Source organism: Manihot esculenta, chromosome 9 (assembly GCF_001659605.2).
Source record: "Manihot esculenta cultivar AM560-2 chromosome 9, M.esculenta_v8, whole genome shotgun sequence".
Classification (NCBI taxonomy): Eukaryota; Viridiplantae; Streptophyta; class Magnoliopsida; order Malpighiales; family Euphorbiaceae; genus Manihot; species Manihot esculenta.
Window position 1 is genome coordinate 32,433,700 of NC_035169.2, and position 15,209 is coordinate 32,448,908.

The 15,209-nt window shown below is 37.1% G+C and overlaps 2 protein-coding genes across 2 annotated transcripts; one reads left to right on the top strand and one right to left on the bottom strand.

Moving 5' to 3' along the window:
• Positions 1–2,487, top strand: LOC110622102. Its single transcript, XM_021766489.2, has one exon. The coding sequence runs from the start codon at positions 1,215–1,217 to the stop codon at positions 2,166–2,168; it is 954 nt and encodes a 317-aa protein (XP_021622181.1). The 5' UTR covers positions 1–1,214; the 3' UTR covers positions 2,169–2,487.
• An 8,250-nt stretch (positions 2,488–10,737) lies between these two features.
• Positions 10,738–14,833, bottom strand: LOC122724679 (NADH dehydrogenase [ubiquinone] 1 alpha subcomplex subunit 1-like). Its single transcript, XM_043960396.1, has 3 exons — positions 14,611–14,833; positions 14,410–14,503; positions 10,738–11,002 (listed from the first exon to the last, which is right to left on the bottom strand). The coding sequence occupies exons 1-2, from the start codon at positions 14,827–14,829 to the stop codon at positions 14,411–14,413; spliced, it is 312 nt and encodes a 103-aa protein (XP_043816331.1). The 5' UTR covers positions 14,830–14,833; the 3' UTR covers positions 10,738–11,002; position 14,410.
• Positions 14,834–15,209: the final 376 nt, after the last annotated feature.

Sequence of the window (15,209 nt, forward strand, 5' to 3'; positions counted from 1 at the left end):
TCCTTTTTGGTTATTGCTGCCTGCGTTTTTATATTTTCCTTTTTTGGGTTTAGTTGTTTTCTCACTCTCACCTGCTTATCTCCACTGGCCATCGTCTCTTCACAAAGCTTATCTACTCTTCCCGGTGGAGTATTTGATTCAAAGACTTCTTTTTCTTCAGTTGATACTCTCTTCAGTCTTTGTATTTAGTCTTTCGCCGGTGGAACTTTTTTCGCTGCAACAGCGGAGGATCCCGAAAGCCCACCAATTATCACCACCACAAGTATAGCTAATGCGAGGCTTTCTTGTCCAAAAAGAGTGATACCCTTTTGGATTTAATCGAAATGCAGGCCATTTTCTTGGGCGTTTGAGTTCTCATTTTGTTCTGCGAGACATTGCCCTTTTCTCTCCCGATCTTGCCACAGTGATCATGATTTATCTCAAGATTCTTGGTTTTCTTGGGCGATTCTCCCCGTGTCTGTGAATCATTGCGGCGTGTATTCTAGTGGTGCATGGTTTCAAGAACCTTTCCGCTCTAGAAATCTTCTCCACTGGAGGTGTCTTGGTTCTTCAGCAGAGATTCTTGGTGGGTTTTCAACTGAAAATCTCATCTGGGTTCAGGTACTGAGTCTTTTCTCTACTGATATGCGGTAATGAATCTACTTTAATTTTTGGACTCAATAGTCTAATTATGGAGGAGTATTAATCGCTCAATTGACAGTTCCGAGCACGGGATTTCAACTGTTCTTTACTTATTCTTAATTCGGCAATTAGTATTTTTTTTTTCAAAATTCTGGTATCATTGAGAAATGCTGGGAAGATTCCGAAATTCTTGAGTTTCAAATTGGTCTGTGAAAGCTTCTTTTACAAGAAATTCCAAAAGAGAACCCAAAAGAAAACAAAGAATTGCAACGGTTGGAACCTTCAAAGCTGCTTTGTACTCTTTCCTTGGCGAATCTATCTTATTTATACAGTAACCGTTGCTCTTCCATTTAATGGGGATGGAGAAATATTCTTGTCACTCATGAACTATTGGATTGGTAGTCTAAGACCGAGTGCTTTTGAAGTTTCTTTGGAAGAATTTAGTGCATTCCCTCAGTGTTTCTTTTTTTCATATCCTTGGATCTGAAGCTCTATTAATTTAGAAGAATTTTGGTGTTGACATCCTGGCTGTTTTACTGTGGGGTTTCATAAGGTTAAGCTGGTGGCATTGTGCTGAAGTTTTCAAAGCATCCATGGGGCTTCTTCGAAGTCTCGTGATGATGCTTCTTTTCATATGGTTTTTCTGGTTGCCGGGTCATAGGGCTCAACTGCCTAACTCTGCGCGGGAGCTTGATGCTCTCCTACAAGACTATGCTTACAAGGCATTAGTTCGTCCCAGGACTGGCTTGCCTTATGATGGGACTGTTCCCTTGGATTTGGATGGGATTAAGATTGCAGCGTTGAGGCTCAGGAGTGGCAGCTTTAGGAGGAAAGGTTTTGACATGTATAAAGAGTTTGTGATCCCCCAAGGAGTTATTGAGCAGCCTTATGTGGAGAGGCTTGTGTTGGTCTACCAAAATTTGGGAAATTGGTCTATGCGTTATTATCCACTGGCTGGATACACTTACCTTGCTCCAGTTCTGGGTCTTCTTGCTTATAATGCCTCCAATTTAACTGCTACAAATTTACCGGAATTGGATATTAAGGCATCTGACAAACCCATAACCATGAAATTCCCAGATGTGAAATCAGCTCCTGATGGATATATTGCTAAGTGTGTGCGGTTTGATTTACAAGGTAACAGTAGTTTTAGCAATGTGGCTTCTGGCAACAAATGTTCTACAATTCAACAGGGGCATTTTTCTATAGTTGTTGAATATACTGCACCTTCTCCAGCACCATCTGGTGGAGCTCCAAATGTTCCAGAGCCAAATGAAAATGTTCCAGGGCCAAGTGAACATGGAAAGAGTAATTCTAAAGTGTGGATAATTGTTGGTTCTGTGCTGGGTGGAATATTGTTGTTGGCTCTTTTGTCATTTCTAGTGCTGTGGGTGCATAAATTGAAGGAAAGGAAGAAAATACAACAAATGGAGAGGGCTGCAGAGGTGGGAGAAGCCCTGCAAATGGCATCAGTTGGGGAAATGAAAGCACCTGCAGCAATGGTGACTCGAACTCAACCAACCCTTGAGAATGAATATGTGCCCTGACTCCCATCATTGTACAAGCTTCCTCTGCCTTTCCACATCAATTCTTATTCAAGTTCAATTCCTGTATTCAGAAATTCTTGTAATTGCACCTATTTTTGGTGGTGTCTCCTGCACGGTGCACTTCGGTCTTTAGTAGGCTCTTGGCTGTAGTGTGGGTAATATAGGATTTTTGTGTAAATCTGTTATCACTCACAGACCGCCCATAGATTTACGATTCATTGTGGTGTGCATTTAGCCAAAAGTGATTCTATATGTGATGAATTTAGCTTCCCATTGACAAAAATAAAGCTATGGTGCATTCACTTCTGGATTTTTTCTATTTTTTGTCCAATTATTTGAACTGCAAATTGGAATTACTTTGGCATCTCTGTTTTGGAAGTGGGAACGATGTAGAGCTAGCCTCAATAATTCCTTGTAACTTATATTTTTTTATCTGAACTTAGTCTTGGTTAGCTTACCTTGCCTATCTGTCATTATGATTATGCTGAAAGATGAATTTCTCTTGAAGTTTCATTGTAAGCATGTAAATGCTAGTACCCATGTATTGTAATTTTCATCTCTCTCTCTCTTTATATATATATATATATATAGCGGAAAGCATGTAGAGATAAAAATAGAATGAAAGAGGCACTAGACATAGCTAAAGTACAGATCATCACAGCTGGAATTATTGCTGCCAATTGCCAAACACAGAAAGTGGGCAGAGATCAAGCTGGCAATCGAGGGGCATTGCCGGAAATCAGAAAATGTGGTTGAAGGCTTCATTCCCCTAATTATTGCTGTTTGCATTGAATAGCATAAAGGGAACATGCTAGACTAATTTTATACTCATATTGCTTCCATGTGAAATTGTGTTTAGTTTCTATGTTTTCTAAGTTCAGGGGTGGTAAGATACTTCTCAAAAAATTGAGGGGTGTTATGGAGAAAATCATAAAAGATTTCACGGGTAAAGTCAGTCTTATGAGTTAGAAGTTTTGAGGTTTTAATTAAGTGTTTACTTTCAGACTGCAAATGTCTCCAAAGTCTACTCTAAACAGCAGCACTCACGTTGTTTTATCATTATCTTTGTTAGAAGTGCTATGCTTGTCTTTGCCCCTCAAATATAAATTTAAAGAAAAAGCTCTCTTTTACTTACTTTTTTTTTTTTTTTTTTTTAATTCTTTGTTGTGAGGAAGATGTCACCTCAATGCAATGATGTAGTAATTTTTTAATGTAATAATGGTCTCGAGATCTGCCTTGTTGAGCTTATTGTTTCAATTAGACTTGTGAAAAAAGTTTGAGAATTCAGCAAGCTTTGATTGAGAGAGAGAGAGAATTTAGACTTGATTGTTAACACAATTCTCTCTCTAATCCATTTTGAAACAATTTCATGTGAACAGAAGTAATAATTGAAATACAAGTGATTCAATTTAGAATAATTTAAATAAAATATATTTAGGAGAGTGTAATTTTGTGAAACCCATTTTAAATTCCAATAATTTTAGTAGAAATTGATATTAGTTATAATCAAGTCAATTTAATTCTAAGTTTTTCAATGAAATTACAAAATTTTTGTGAAAATCATTTAAACCAATCAACCAATATAGCTGTCTTTTTCCTTGAACATAATTCAAAAGAAAGGCTTTGACTTGCCATGATCCTTCAACCACACCACTAATTTCTTCTATTACTTTTATTATAAAGATGTTACATCCTCGAAAAGCTTGTGGAAAAAAAAAATAGAGGCACAAAAATGAGTTATCTTTCCCAAAATCACCTTAATTAGCAATTTCTCCCTAATTTTCTGTCGTTAAAGTCAATACAAAAATGAGTTATCTTTCCCAAAATCACCTTAATCGCTTTTTTTCTTGATAGATAGGAGAAAAGAGATAAACTGAATTTTAATTATTAAAAGAAATTCATGTTTTTGTGAGATGATGATAGGAAGGAGCAATAATTAGAGAGAGCAGTTAGAATGGTTAGTAATTATTTGACCATCTATTTAACAAGAGGGTAAAATAATAGACTTGAGAAAATATCCATAATAACTTAATATCATTATAATATAAATTTAATTAGTTATTAAAAATGGATTTACTAGTTTATTGATATTAAAATTATTTTTAGTGCAATAACTCTTGAATTCAAATTTTAATCGAATTTAATTATGTAAAAATAATTTACTTAAATTTTATTATTTAAACCAATTTTATAATTTATATTTTTATTATAATTGTAAATTAAGATTTAGTCAATTGCTTCCGACGGCTATATTTTTATTATAGCTGTCGGAAGCAATTGACTAATTGTTAATTCAATCGCCAACAGATAACTGATAAGTTATATTGAATTGTTATTATTATTATGTGAAATATTAATTAAAATATATATTGATTTTTTCTATTGATGAAATAAATATAAATATTTATTTATTGATAAATCTTTTTGTTCTCCCGCTCCATGATCGATCTTGATAGATCTGGTTTTTTTCTTGGTTCATCATATGGGTCCATCAAATGGGTCTCTCCATGTTTTATTTGATGAAAGGACCTGCAAAATAAGGAAAAACGGTCAGGGATCTACCGGGAATGCCCCAGTGGAGACCCTCCGACGTTCAAGTCAGATTTTATGAATAAGAGTAGTATGTTTAGGCAAGAGTTGCCGAAAGAAAATTAAAAATGGAGTCCCGGTCGGAGAAAATAAGAAGAAACCCCCCCTTTCTTTTTCTTGTGATGTATATCTGCCCCTCTGTTATAATGCTAGCTGTCTATGTCACTCAGCTCCGTACGTACGAATGTGTCAGGGCTCCTTACCACGCCAAGCGGCCATTAAATTCTCCCCAGTGCGCATGCGGGTATGGCTGCGAGGTGTTTGGGCCTACTATTCTTTCCCACATCACTTCAATGGGTTGGACTTCTTTTTATTGGACCCGGGCTCATGGGGGACCTGGCCTACCCCGCGTGTCTGGATCGAGATCTGAAGCGCTGGGTCGGTCTTGCTTAAGGAGGACTTGATGGGCTTTGGGCTATTGTTCTCCTCTTGGGCCCGGCCTCGCTCAGGGCAAAGGAAGCCCGGCGGTCATCAATTGCCCCTTTACCTCCTCGGCAGTTATTATATGAGTGGCGAGGGGGTAAATTCTTGAATTCTATATATGACCGCATGGCCCGAGAACTGCTCCTGTCAAAAGCGTTTTTTCCTTGCCTTTTTATTTCTTTGTCTTTGTATTTTGATGTTTGAATGTATGGCGATCTGGAGATGTGTATTTAATGATGAATGATATTTCACCTCGGTCTGTGCCTCGTCATTATTTTCTACTCAGACTGTCTTCTGGTTTTGTCAATTTTACTTACTTGATGGACCAGGCCGGCGCCATTGGGACTTTGCTAGTCGAACTGACCCGGGCTAAGAGCTCGGAGTCTGGTTAAGCTTCTGACTTGCGAGTTTTTCTTACTCCCATGAGGGCGTTTCTATTTTTGACTCACGATCTCGTCAGTGTTGCGAGCTCAGATATATATTACCTAGAGCAATGTCTTATTTGTATGAGTGCCCCACTTTAGACGATTTTAAATCTTGTTCTTGCTACGAGCTCGGACACCTTGTCCCTCTTGAGATAACCTTCTGGCAGTCAGTGCGGTTTGAGCTGTGTGTTCCACTAGGATAGAGAGCTCGGTCTTTTGTCGTTTTCCTCTTCCTGGGTTATCCTTGCTAAATGTTTGTTTATTGTGAGTTAATCCGTGCTGTGAGCATGATCTTTCGCCTTCGTTTATCCTTTTATGCGTTCCTGCATTTGTGGGCCTTTTCATAGAGGGAGCTCGGTTCTCTGTTATTTCTTCTATAATTAGCTTTATTCTATTTGAGTGCTTTTATGTCGCGAGTTCATCCGAGCTGGGAGCTCGGCTCTTTGCTTTTTGCTTAGGCTTTTATGCCTATAGCCTGTGACGTTGTTTGTATCGCGAGCTCGGGAGTTCGGAATTTCACTTTCTTCACTTTGGTGCCCCGAGCTCTTTTGTGAATTCGGACTTAATTTCTTGCTTTTTGTCGAGCCTTATACAGGCTGTCTAACTGTTTGTTTGTTCGGTTTTGACTTTTCTTTTATAGGCTTATAGCCTTGCCGTTACAGACATAAGGCCCTTCCAAGCTTCTAGGGAGATCGATCCTGGATTGAAGAGGTTGGACTATCTGTTTTGAACTTGACCATACTGCGGTTCGATTCTTTGTATCCTAATGGGTCAGGGCTTCCTACTGCTCCCGAGTGTTTTATGGGCTGTCTGCCCTCGAGCGTTTTGCGGGCTCTTGGCTGCCTAGACCTCTCTCTAGGCTAGCTGAGCTGGTTTAGTGTCAGCAGTTAATTCTCGAGGTTGATGCCTCTTATGATTGCCCCTGATTCTTTGTTTGGTTTTGTATTTTGGTATGCATTTTGCTTAGGATTCGCCTCGTCTTAATTCGGTCTGCCTATTGGATTTAACAGTACCAAGCTCATTTTCTTGAGATCGGCATGGTGCTTTGGCGCTTTGGCGCCGCGAGCCTTGCATTGGTCGTTAGTAGGTCGTATTGCCACATGATACAGGTGTTGGGGCGCCTTAGTTTAATTTCGTTGTATGCTGGCTATTTTGCGAGATCTAGGTCTTATTAGCCTGAATCCGAGCTCTTTTCAGATTTTTTATTTCTGTTTCAGTACCCTCCTGAGGTCAGCATGGCACTTTGGCGCTTTCGGCTGTTGTATAAGATCAAAGTCTCTTTACCTTAAGATTCAAGCTCCTTGTGGAGGTCAGAATTAAGCTTTTCGTTTATTGTCTAGGACCCCAGTTTTTGTGAGACCGGGGCTGCGTTTTTATGAGTTGTTTTTGCTTGTTGCACCAGGAGATCTTGGGGATCTCGCCGGCCATTTTTGCTCCGGGAGATCTTCACCGGCCGTTTTTGCTTTGAGAGCTCTTTGAGATCTTCGCCGGCCGTTTTTGCTCTGGGAGATCTTGGAGATCCGCCGGCCTTGTACCTCCTTGGGGTTTTGCGCAAGATTCGGGCTCTGTGGCCTTACTGTCGCTTCGTCATCTCAGTTCGGTTTGTGGCGCCGGGAGATCTTGGAGATCCCGGTCACCTACTTCCCTTAGGTCTTGCACAAGGTTCAGGCTCATTCTGCAAAATAAGAGCTTGCACAGAGCGTATATAACGAGAAGGCTCGTTGTTAATTCAATAATATTCATCATTAAATAATATGTCGCACAAGACACTTTAACTCTGTATTTCAGTTTTTGATGATGATGATTAATAATTAATTACTTGCAGTAGTAGCGGATCGTGCGTAAGCTAATAAATCATTTATGATGGCATTGTTGTAATATTTGTAAAGAATTTGGGTACTTACCTCCCAGTAATTAAGAGCCACGTCGACCACTTTTGTATGAGTTGCGTTGACGTGTCACTTTACTCCAATTCCCTCAAACTCAATCTTGAAAAATTGATAATTTCGGTATTTGGCCGACCTGCTGCAGTCCAAGCTCCTCTCTCATGATCTTCTGCAGTTTTTTCCCCAGAATCTATTTTTCTATTAGTTCGGGCATCTGATAATTTTCCATTGTTTCCCTGTCGCACTGATGCTTCAGAGGCGCTGTTGTCCAACCAAATTGGGTGGCTACGAGTCACGCCTGGTTGCTCTACCACATCATTCCATCCGACCTGAAATGCGAGTCTGATTTCGGACATGGTTCCGACCTCGACGTGTAATAATACTGTGATTGTTGGATTTTCCGAGCTTCTTTTCAGTCCTGCTCCTCCCGGCAGCGGAACCATTGATGGTCTTATTAGTGGTGCTTGATCAGTCGTCCTCTCGACGGTCAGACAGACTAATGCCGACCATGCCGACCCGAGGTATCTCAGTTCACATTGCCTTCGAGCTGGACGACATACAGAGTCTGAGTTCATCCACCTTGATCTGCCTGGATATTTGATCATTTCTTATTGTCTTCAGGTTGCCCCGATACTTGAGGGGCGCTGTCTGCAACCAAGTTGGATGGCCATGAATCATGTCCCATCCGACCTCATGCCCTGGGATTTTATAGCCGATCTACCCCTCTCACCTTTACCTCACAACTTCAACAAATGTATATATTACACATTCTTTCTTTATTTATCTTTTTTTTTTTTTTTTACAGAAAAGCTTAAAATTTATACTCATAAACAAGTATCTCGATCTTGAAATTTTGCTCCACTAGATTTCAAAGAAAAAATCATCCGTAATAAAGTCTAACAAATATTAAAACAAACTATCTGAAATGCTATCAAAATATTCTTTAGCACAATGAACCTTTCTTTTCAGCTGGGTTATTCGCTCAAACTTTCATGCCTTATGTGGGTCTCAATGGGTGGATCTGGAAACTTTAGAGATAGTAAAATCTCCTTCGTTCCCCACAGACGGCGCCGATTGATAAATCTTTTTCTTCTCCCGCTCCATGATCAATCCTGATAGATCTGGTTTTCTTCTTGGTTCATCATATGGGTCCATCAAATGGGTCTCTCCATGTTCTATTTGATGAAAGGACCTGCAAAATAAGGAAAAACAGTCAGGGGTCTACCGGGGATGCCCCGGTGGAGACCCTCCGACGTTCAAGTCAGATTTTATGAATAAGAGTAGTATGTTTAGGCAAGAGTTGCCGAGAGAAAAATAAAAATGGAGTCCCGGCCGGAGAAAAGAAGAAGAAACCCCCCCTTTCTTTTTTCCTGTGATGTATATCTGCCCCTCTGTTACAATGCTAGTTGTCTATGTCACTCAGCTCCGTACGTACGAATGTATCAGGGCTCCTTACCACGCCAGGCGGCCATTTAATTCTCCCTAGTGCGCATGCGGGTATGGCTGCGAGGTGTTTGGGCCTACTATTCTTTCCCACATCACTTCAATAGGTTGGACTTCTTTTTATTAGACCCGGACTCATGGGGGACCTGGCTTACCCTGCGTGTCTGGATCGAGATCTGAAGCGCTGGGTCGGTCTTGCTTAAGGAGGACTTGATGGGCTTTGGACTATTGTTCTCCTCTTGGGCCCGGCCTCGCTCAGGGCAAAGGAAGCCCGACAGTCATCATTTATTATACAATATATATAATAATAAAAAATATATTTTTTAAAATATATTTTTCATTCATGTATGTACATAATTTTTATTATATAATAATAAATATTATAATTAATTTAATATTGATAGATGGATCAGTTACTTGATCTTAGAATTGTATAATCATAGACTTTATTTTCCTTCCTGTTTAGATACGGTCTCTCACCTATAAATAGGTTGTAATCTTTATTAAGTAGAACAACAACAAAATTTTATATTTCTACATTATGTATTATGATTTTTAAAATCTTATTAATGTAAAATTTTGATTAAAAGACTACAATTAATAAATTTTAGAAGAAGTAATATAATTCGTATGAAAAATAAATTCAAAATAATTAGCATGATGAAAAACAGATCCGGCTTAAGTTGCTTATTAACTATAAGTTGATTCTATCAATTGCTTGCTAAACATATTGATTTAGCTATTTAGATTTATATTTAATAATTAAATTTAATTAAACCCTTAGTCATTATAATTTTAAATCTCTAAATGATTTAATTTTCATAATTTTAATTATATAAACTATTTAAAATTTTGGTTGAGCTTTTGAAAAATCAGACTAACTAATTTTAGTAAAATACAAAAATCTGATTCTCTTGCAACTGATTCACACTTCCAAAGAATTAGCCACAGCAAATGAACCATAAACCATTGCCTACACCGAGCAAAGCAGTGTCCACACAGTATGAAATGAAGGTCCTGAAGGACTAAGGACCACTGCAAATTTGAGAGATGTTTAAAACGTATTATATTTACTGCAGAAATCCACATCTCATACCAAAACGCTGGTGCAGGCTGTAAATAAAATGCGCATTCAAGAGATCATTATTTGATAAATTATGCACCACTGATACATTAATCTAAAGCATGTAAAAATGATGTTGGTGGATATTGCAGTTTTCTTTTGGCTGCTTTTGGTCATCTACATCTATGCTTAGTGTGCTTTTCTGGTGTTTGCATGTGCTCTAGGTTTGAATTAGATATCTCTTTCTTTTGGGTTGCAGTGGTTGTTGTCTTAATCTTCTAGAAACTTTAGTGGGTTGTGTTGTCTTAATCTTCTAGAAACTTTAGTGGATTGAGTATGGCCAACAATGGCTATTGTTGCAGGAGATCGATCCATCGGCCTTCAAGGTCTAACATTTCAAGGCAGCTGAGATGCTCAAGAGGAAGAGCAGTGTTTCGAAGCTTCCAACAAGTTTCATTTCCGGTTTTGCATGCAGTATCAGGTCTCTAGGGTTTCCTGTTTGGGCTTTCCTTGATTGGTTTTTTCTTCCTGGACCTGGAGGCCCATGAACTACTGTATTTGACCGTAGGCCTTGAACTTTATACCTTTCTTATGTTGAATGACATTATCTAACCTTCTGACAAAAAACAAATAAGTGTTCAACTATTTCAGGTCATCATGTGATTGCAAGTTTAAGATTCAAATCATTCCATTTGAGTCGGCCTCACCAATTCTAGGCAACAAGCAAACAAAGAAGAATATTACAAGGGCAACCGAAATCCAAAAAGCTCCAATTAAACCAACTTCACAAATATTGTTAAATTCATCAGCGCAGAAGTCCATAATCTGTCTTCAAAATTCAGAAGTTCATGAAAATCCACATAGAAAACATAATGGGCATATCTATAACCATTATCTCTGAAAATTCACATACAATAGAAAACATGATAATCATCAGACTTCCTAGCATAGCTGCATTATCAAACAAGCACTTTATTCCTTCTTCTGAAGTTTTGAGAAAGCTTCCTGCACGAGGTGAATATTATTCAGATTCAATAAGAGTTTTTACATAGAAACACACCGAAATAATTGAAAATAGGGTTGTGCATTTGGTCACCTTGCTTCTAAACTGAACCTAAATAGTGCCAAACAAATGGAACCAATTGAGTAATTGACTTAAAGCTGCTGCTTCAAAACATTTCTATAACAATGATTGTTCCAATACACATAAAAACTTTATTACTTCAAGCTAGCTAAATTTAGAAAACATATATTAATAGCTCAATCAATCGACTTCCAACTGACTGACTACCAGTCTTGTTCAATTATCCACCTACAGATGACATGGTTTTGTATATTATTAGTCATCTTTGTCCTCATGTGTTACAAAACAGGCTAATAGGCAATATCTGGTTCTGTCCACAAATAAAATTAGCAGAAGCACAAATGAACAAGTTAACCACAAAAATATCTAATGCAAACTTCTTTACAGTTCCAAATGATCAATATCTTTTTTCAATCAGTCAGGTTACAGGAAAGCCACACCTAATGCAAATATTTAATGGATAATTCCTTCTAATAACTCTTACATGGCCTGTATTGACTAATCAGTATTTCCTCTTACTTCTCCAAGGCCTTCATCTTAACCAGATGACATCATTTTAGAACCATCATCATGACTCATGCATTCTTGTGAAAGGCGCGCCTCAAGCGCACCAGGCGCCAGGCAGGAACCCTGCCTGAGGCGCCCTCAGTGACGCCAGTCGCAGTTTATAAGTTAGGGCAAAATATTACCCTAACTCAAAACATTTTATTACACAGCAGCAGCAACTAACGAGAGGAAAGAGCAGAAAAGAAAAGGAATAGAGGAAGAAAAATCAATGGAGAGGAAGAAAAGATCAAAATTTTCAAGAATCAACTATCAACAAATACCGGATAAATAATTTTTCTTCCTTTTTCTTTTGAGTTTATCATTCTCCTTTCTTTTCTTTTCTTTTTTTCTATTTTATTTTCTCATTCTTCCTTCTCTTTCTCCTTTTCCCCTTCTCTCCATGGCCGGAATGCTGCCGAATTTTTTATTCATGTTGCTGCTAGGCTGCTCTCCACAGTTCCATTTTTAAATTCATATTGCTGTTTTTCCTTTTCTTTTTTACTTTATGTTAATTATCCATAAATTATTATTGTTAATTGTGAAAATTTAGATAGCAAAGTTATTGTTTTTTATGTTAATTATAGAAAAGTAGTGAATTGTTATGATTTTATTACAAGCATTAAATTGTGTGATCGTGGATAGTGTATTATGAATTTAATTGTGAAATTATGAATTTGATAATTTGTGATTTAGGTAGCAATAGCAAGCAAAAATTGTAATAATATAATGTTTGATTGTGATTTGTGATTATAATTTATAAATCATATTGTAAACTGTGAGTGTGAATGTGCATATTGTTGTAATTTGAAATTGTGAAGTGATTGTGAAATTGATATATGAATTGTGTTCGTGAAAAATTACGGAAATTATTATGCTGAATCACTAATTTCCAATTTTATATTTTTGTAGGAAGATGAATGATTCCGATGTTGGATCAAGTAGTACTTAAGGTGACGAATCTACCATTAGAAAAGACTTGGCATGTAAGTATATGAATTTAGTAAAGCCTCCTAGCACAAATGACCTTACTTGTAATTTTTGCAATAAAGTTACAAAAGAAGTGAAATATACCGGACAAAACAACATATAGCCGGGACAGTGTTATCAAGGCGAGGGGCAACAATGTCCCCTATCACCTTAGGCGAGAGGCGAGGCGACGCCTTTTTAAAAAATGCGGCGAAGCCAAAATTTTGTTACATATTTTAAATATACATATAAATACTTCAATGAACACCCATATTTAAAGTAAAAATTATATGTTCAAATGAAATATATATATTATTTGCAAGAGATAATTTTTTTTTAAAGAAAAAAGGAAAAAGAAAAAGAGGATTTGCTGGGATGCCAGGTCCAGCAAAAAGAGAAGAGAGGATGAGAAAGAGAAGGAAAAAAGGAGAAGAGAGAAAAATTAAAAAAAGAAGACATGTTTCTATGCAGGTATAGTAGGGAGAGAAGAGAGGAGAAAGAAGAAGAAGAAGATAGAAAGGAGGAGAGACACACGTGATTGATGAAATTTGCACTTTAGTTGCTACAGAAATGTTATCTGCTGTTTGAAAGAGATGGAGAGAGACTAGAATTTCTCTTTTGTTGTTTAAAAGCATTTTAAAAAACAAAAAAGGCTTGCTTCAGTGAGGCGTCGCCAATGACTTCATCGCATTATCGACTTCTTGATGAGTTTGAAGAGGATGAAGTTTCAAAAAACGAAGAGGAAGTTGCGTGTAATGATCTTGATGAAGATTGAAGATTAGTTGGATTTTCTTGTGTCACGGAGAAAATTGCCTTTCTTTTAAATAAGTTTTAACTTGTAAACTTTTATTAATATTTTAACTATTAGTATTTTATATTTGGTACTTCACTTTATGACTTTAGCATACTTAGTTCTAGATTTAATGTTCTGGTAATTTACTTTATTACATTTAGCTTTATATTACTCGACTTCTAAAGAAATTTTTTTTTTTTTGCGCCTTGCATCTAGGCTCCAAACCCCATGTGGGCCTTGAGACTTTCAAGGCTATGGACTCATGAGTAGCACATAAACATATAAACAGTTCAAATTTGTACCCCAATCTGTTTGCTTCTTCATAATGATTATCCTCGATAAAAATCATTAGTAGCAATATAAATATTTCCATTTTGAGATGGGTTCCTTATGATGAACTTTCATCTCCAGACACATAATGAATTTTTCAGTTACAAGGATGTTTGAACACTTTCACATCCTAGACAACAATATATGTTTAATGATATGACAATTGCCTGTCATGAAACCCAGTAGTTCTAATGCATTATCCAAGGAGTCAATTTCATACTTTTCTCTGTCATTCCTTATAGCCAAAAACCCAACAATGACATACATGTACATATATATATATATTCAACACTTCTAATCATCATTGCAATTACAATATTCACGCAGTAGCAAAATGAATTTGTGCACATTTAATATATATTAATTGAATTCCTCCTTTAACAATACGTCCAATCAATCTCAACCTTTCATCTTTGATCCAACATTCAAAACTGTACTTTTGGCATAAATGACTGTAAATGAAGTTCATTTGGACAATCAACATTCAATTTTACTACAATACTTGCTCATCTAAGTCGTGGATTTCAAAGAAAGTCAACCAAACAGTGAGGAAAGATAGCATTTAAGCAATACAACCTTATGAACAAGCAACTAAGCAAAAACCCTAGACAGCAATAGAAATAAAAATACCAACAAATGGTTAACGCCCATCACATGCCTTGAAATGGAAGGATAAAATTTCAGAGAGAAAACCTTAATTGGGAGAAGGGGCGGACAGATTCTCCACGAGCTTCTTGTCCCTTCTCTCCATGGCCACGTCCCACATATCGTTACCGATGTGCTTCGGCTGTTAAAAATGGCCAAAATATTGTGAGCTATGGACCGATTAAGGAATAAAACACAATAATTAGATCTAAAATATGGAAAATAACAATACGAAAGAACAAGGTATACCCGGCCATGAGCGGCTCTGTGTATGTAATACTGAGCGTTTCCCATCACACAGAGCATCCCTGCTATGATTCCCAGTGGTAGAGCTGCTTCCAACCATAGCCAAGACATTTTTTGCTGCTTCTCTGTGAAGAATTCGATGGATCTCCCCTTCCTTCTCGAGTTCTTCCGCTTCCACGAAGTTGAAGGTTCGAGTGATTCTTCGGTAACAGATCTCTTCATACGACCCAATGTTATATCTAGACCCGGCCCGTGTTGGATCTAGTTAAAGCTGGGCTCATGACTCATGACCCACCTTCTCAAGGCCCAGAGTTTTATATAATTCAGTTCTGATGTGAGATTTTTAATTTCTAATCTTCAAATATATATTTTTCTTTCTGAAAAAAATATATTATTTTATTAAATCTAATTAAAATTAAAAAATATATTATTTTATTAAATTATAGCTTTTAAGAACAATTAGTAAGTTATTTACGAATGCTTGAATTGAATATTTGAGTGATACAGTTGTAAATTCATTCTGAAGAAAATAGTTTTATTTAATGTATAAATTGATATAAGTAGTGACTTAAATGAATATGCCAAGTAAGAAAAATTAACCA

What these genes read in the sequence shown, in the direction of transcription:
- LOC110622102 (XM_021766489.2), top strand. Translation starts at nt 1,215, where the DNA reads ATGGGGCTTCTTCGAAGTCTCGTGATGATGCTTCTTTTCATATGGTTT.
- LOC122724679 (XM_043960396.1), bottom strand. Translation starts at nt 14,829, where the DNA reads ATGAAGAGATCTGTTACCGAAGAATCACTCGAACCTTCAACTTCGTGG. An exon ending in ACAGAGCCGCTCATGGCCGG is followed by an intron (nt 14,504 to 14,610) that starts GTATACCTTGTT and finishes CATTTTTAACAG; the next exon opens with CCGAAGCACATCGGTAACGA.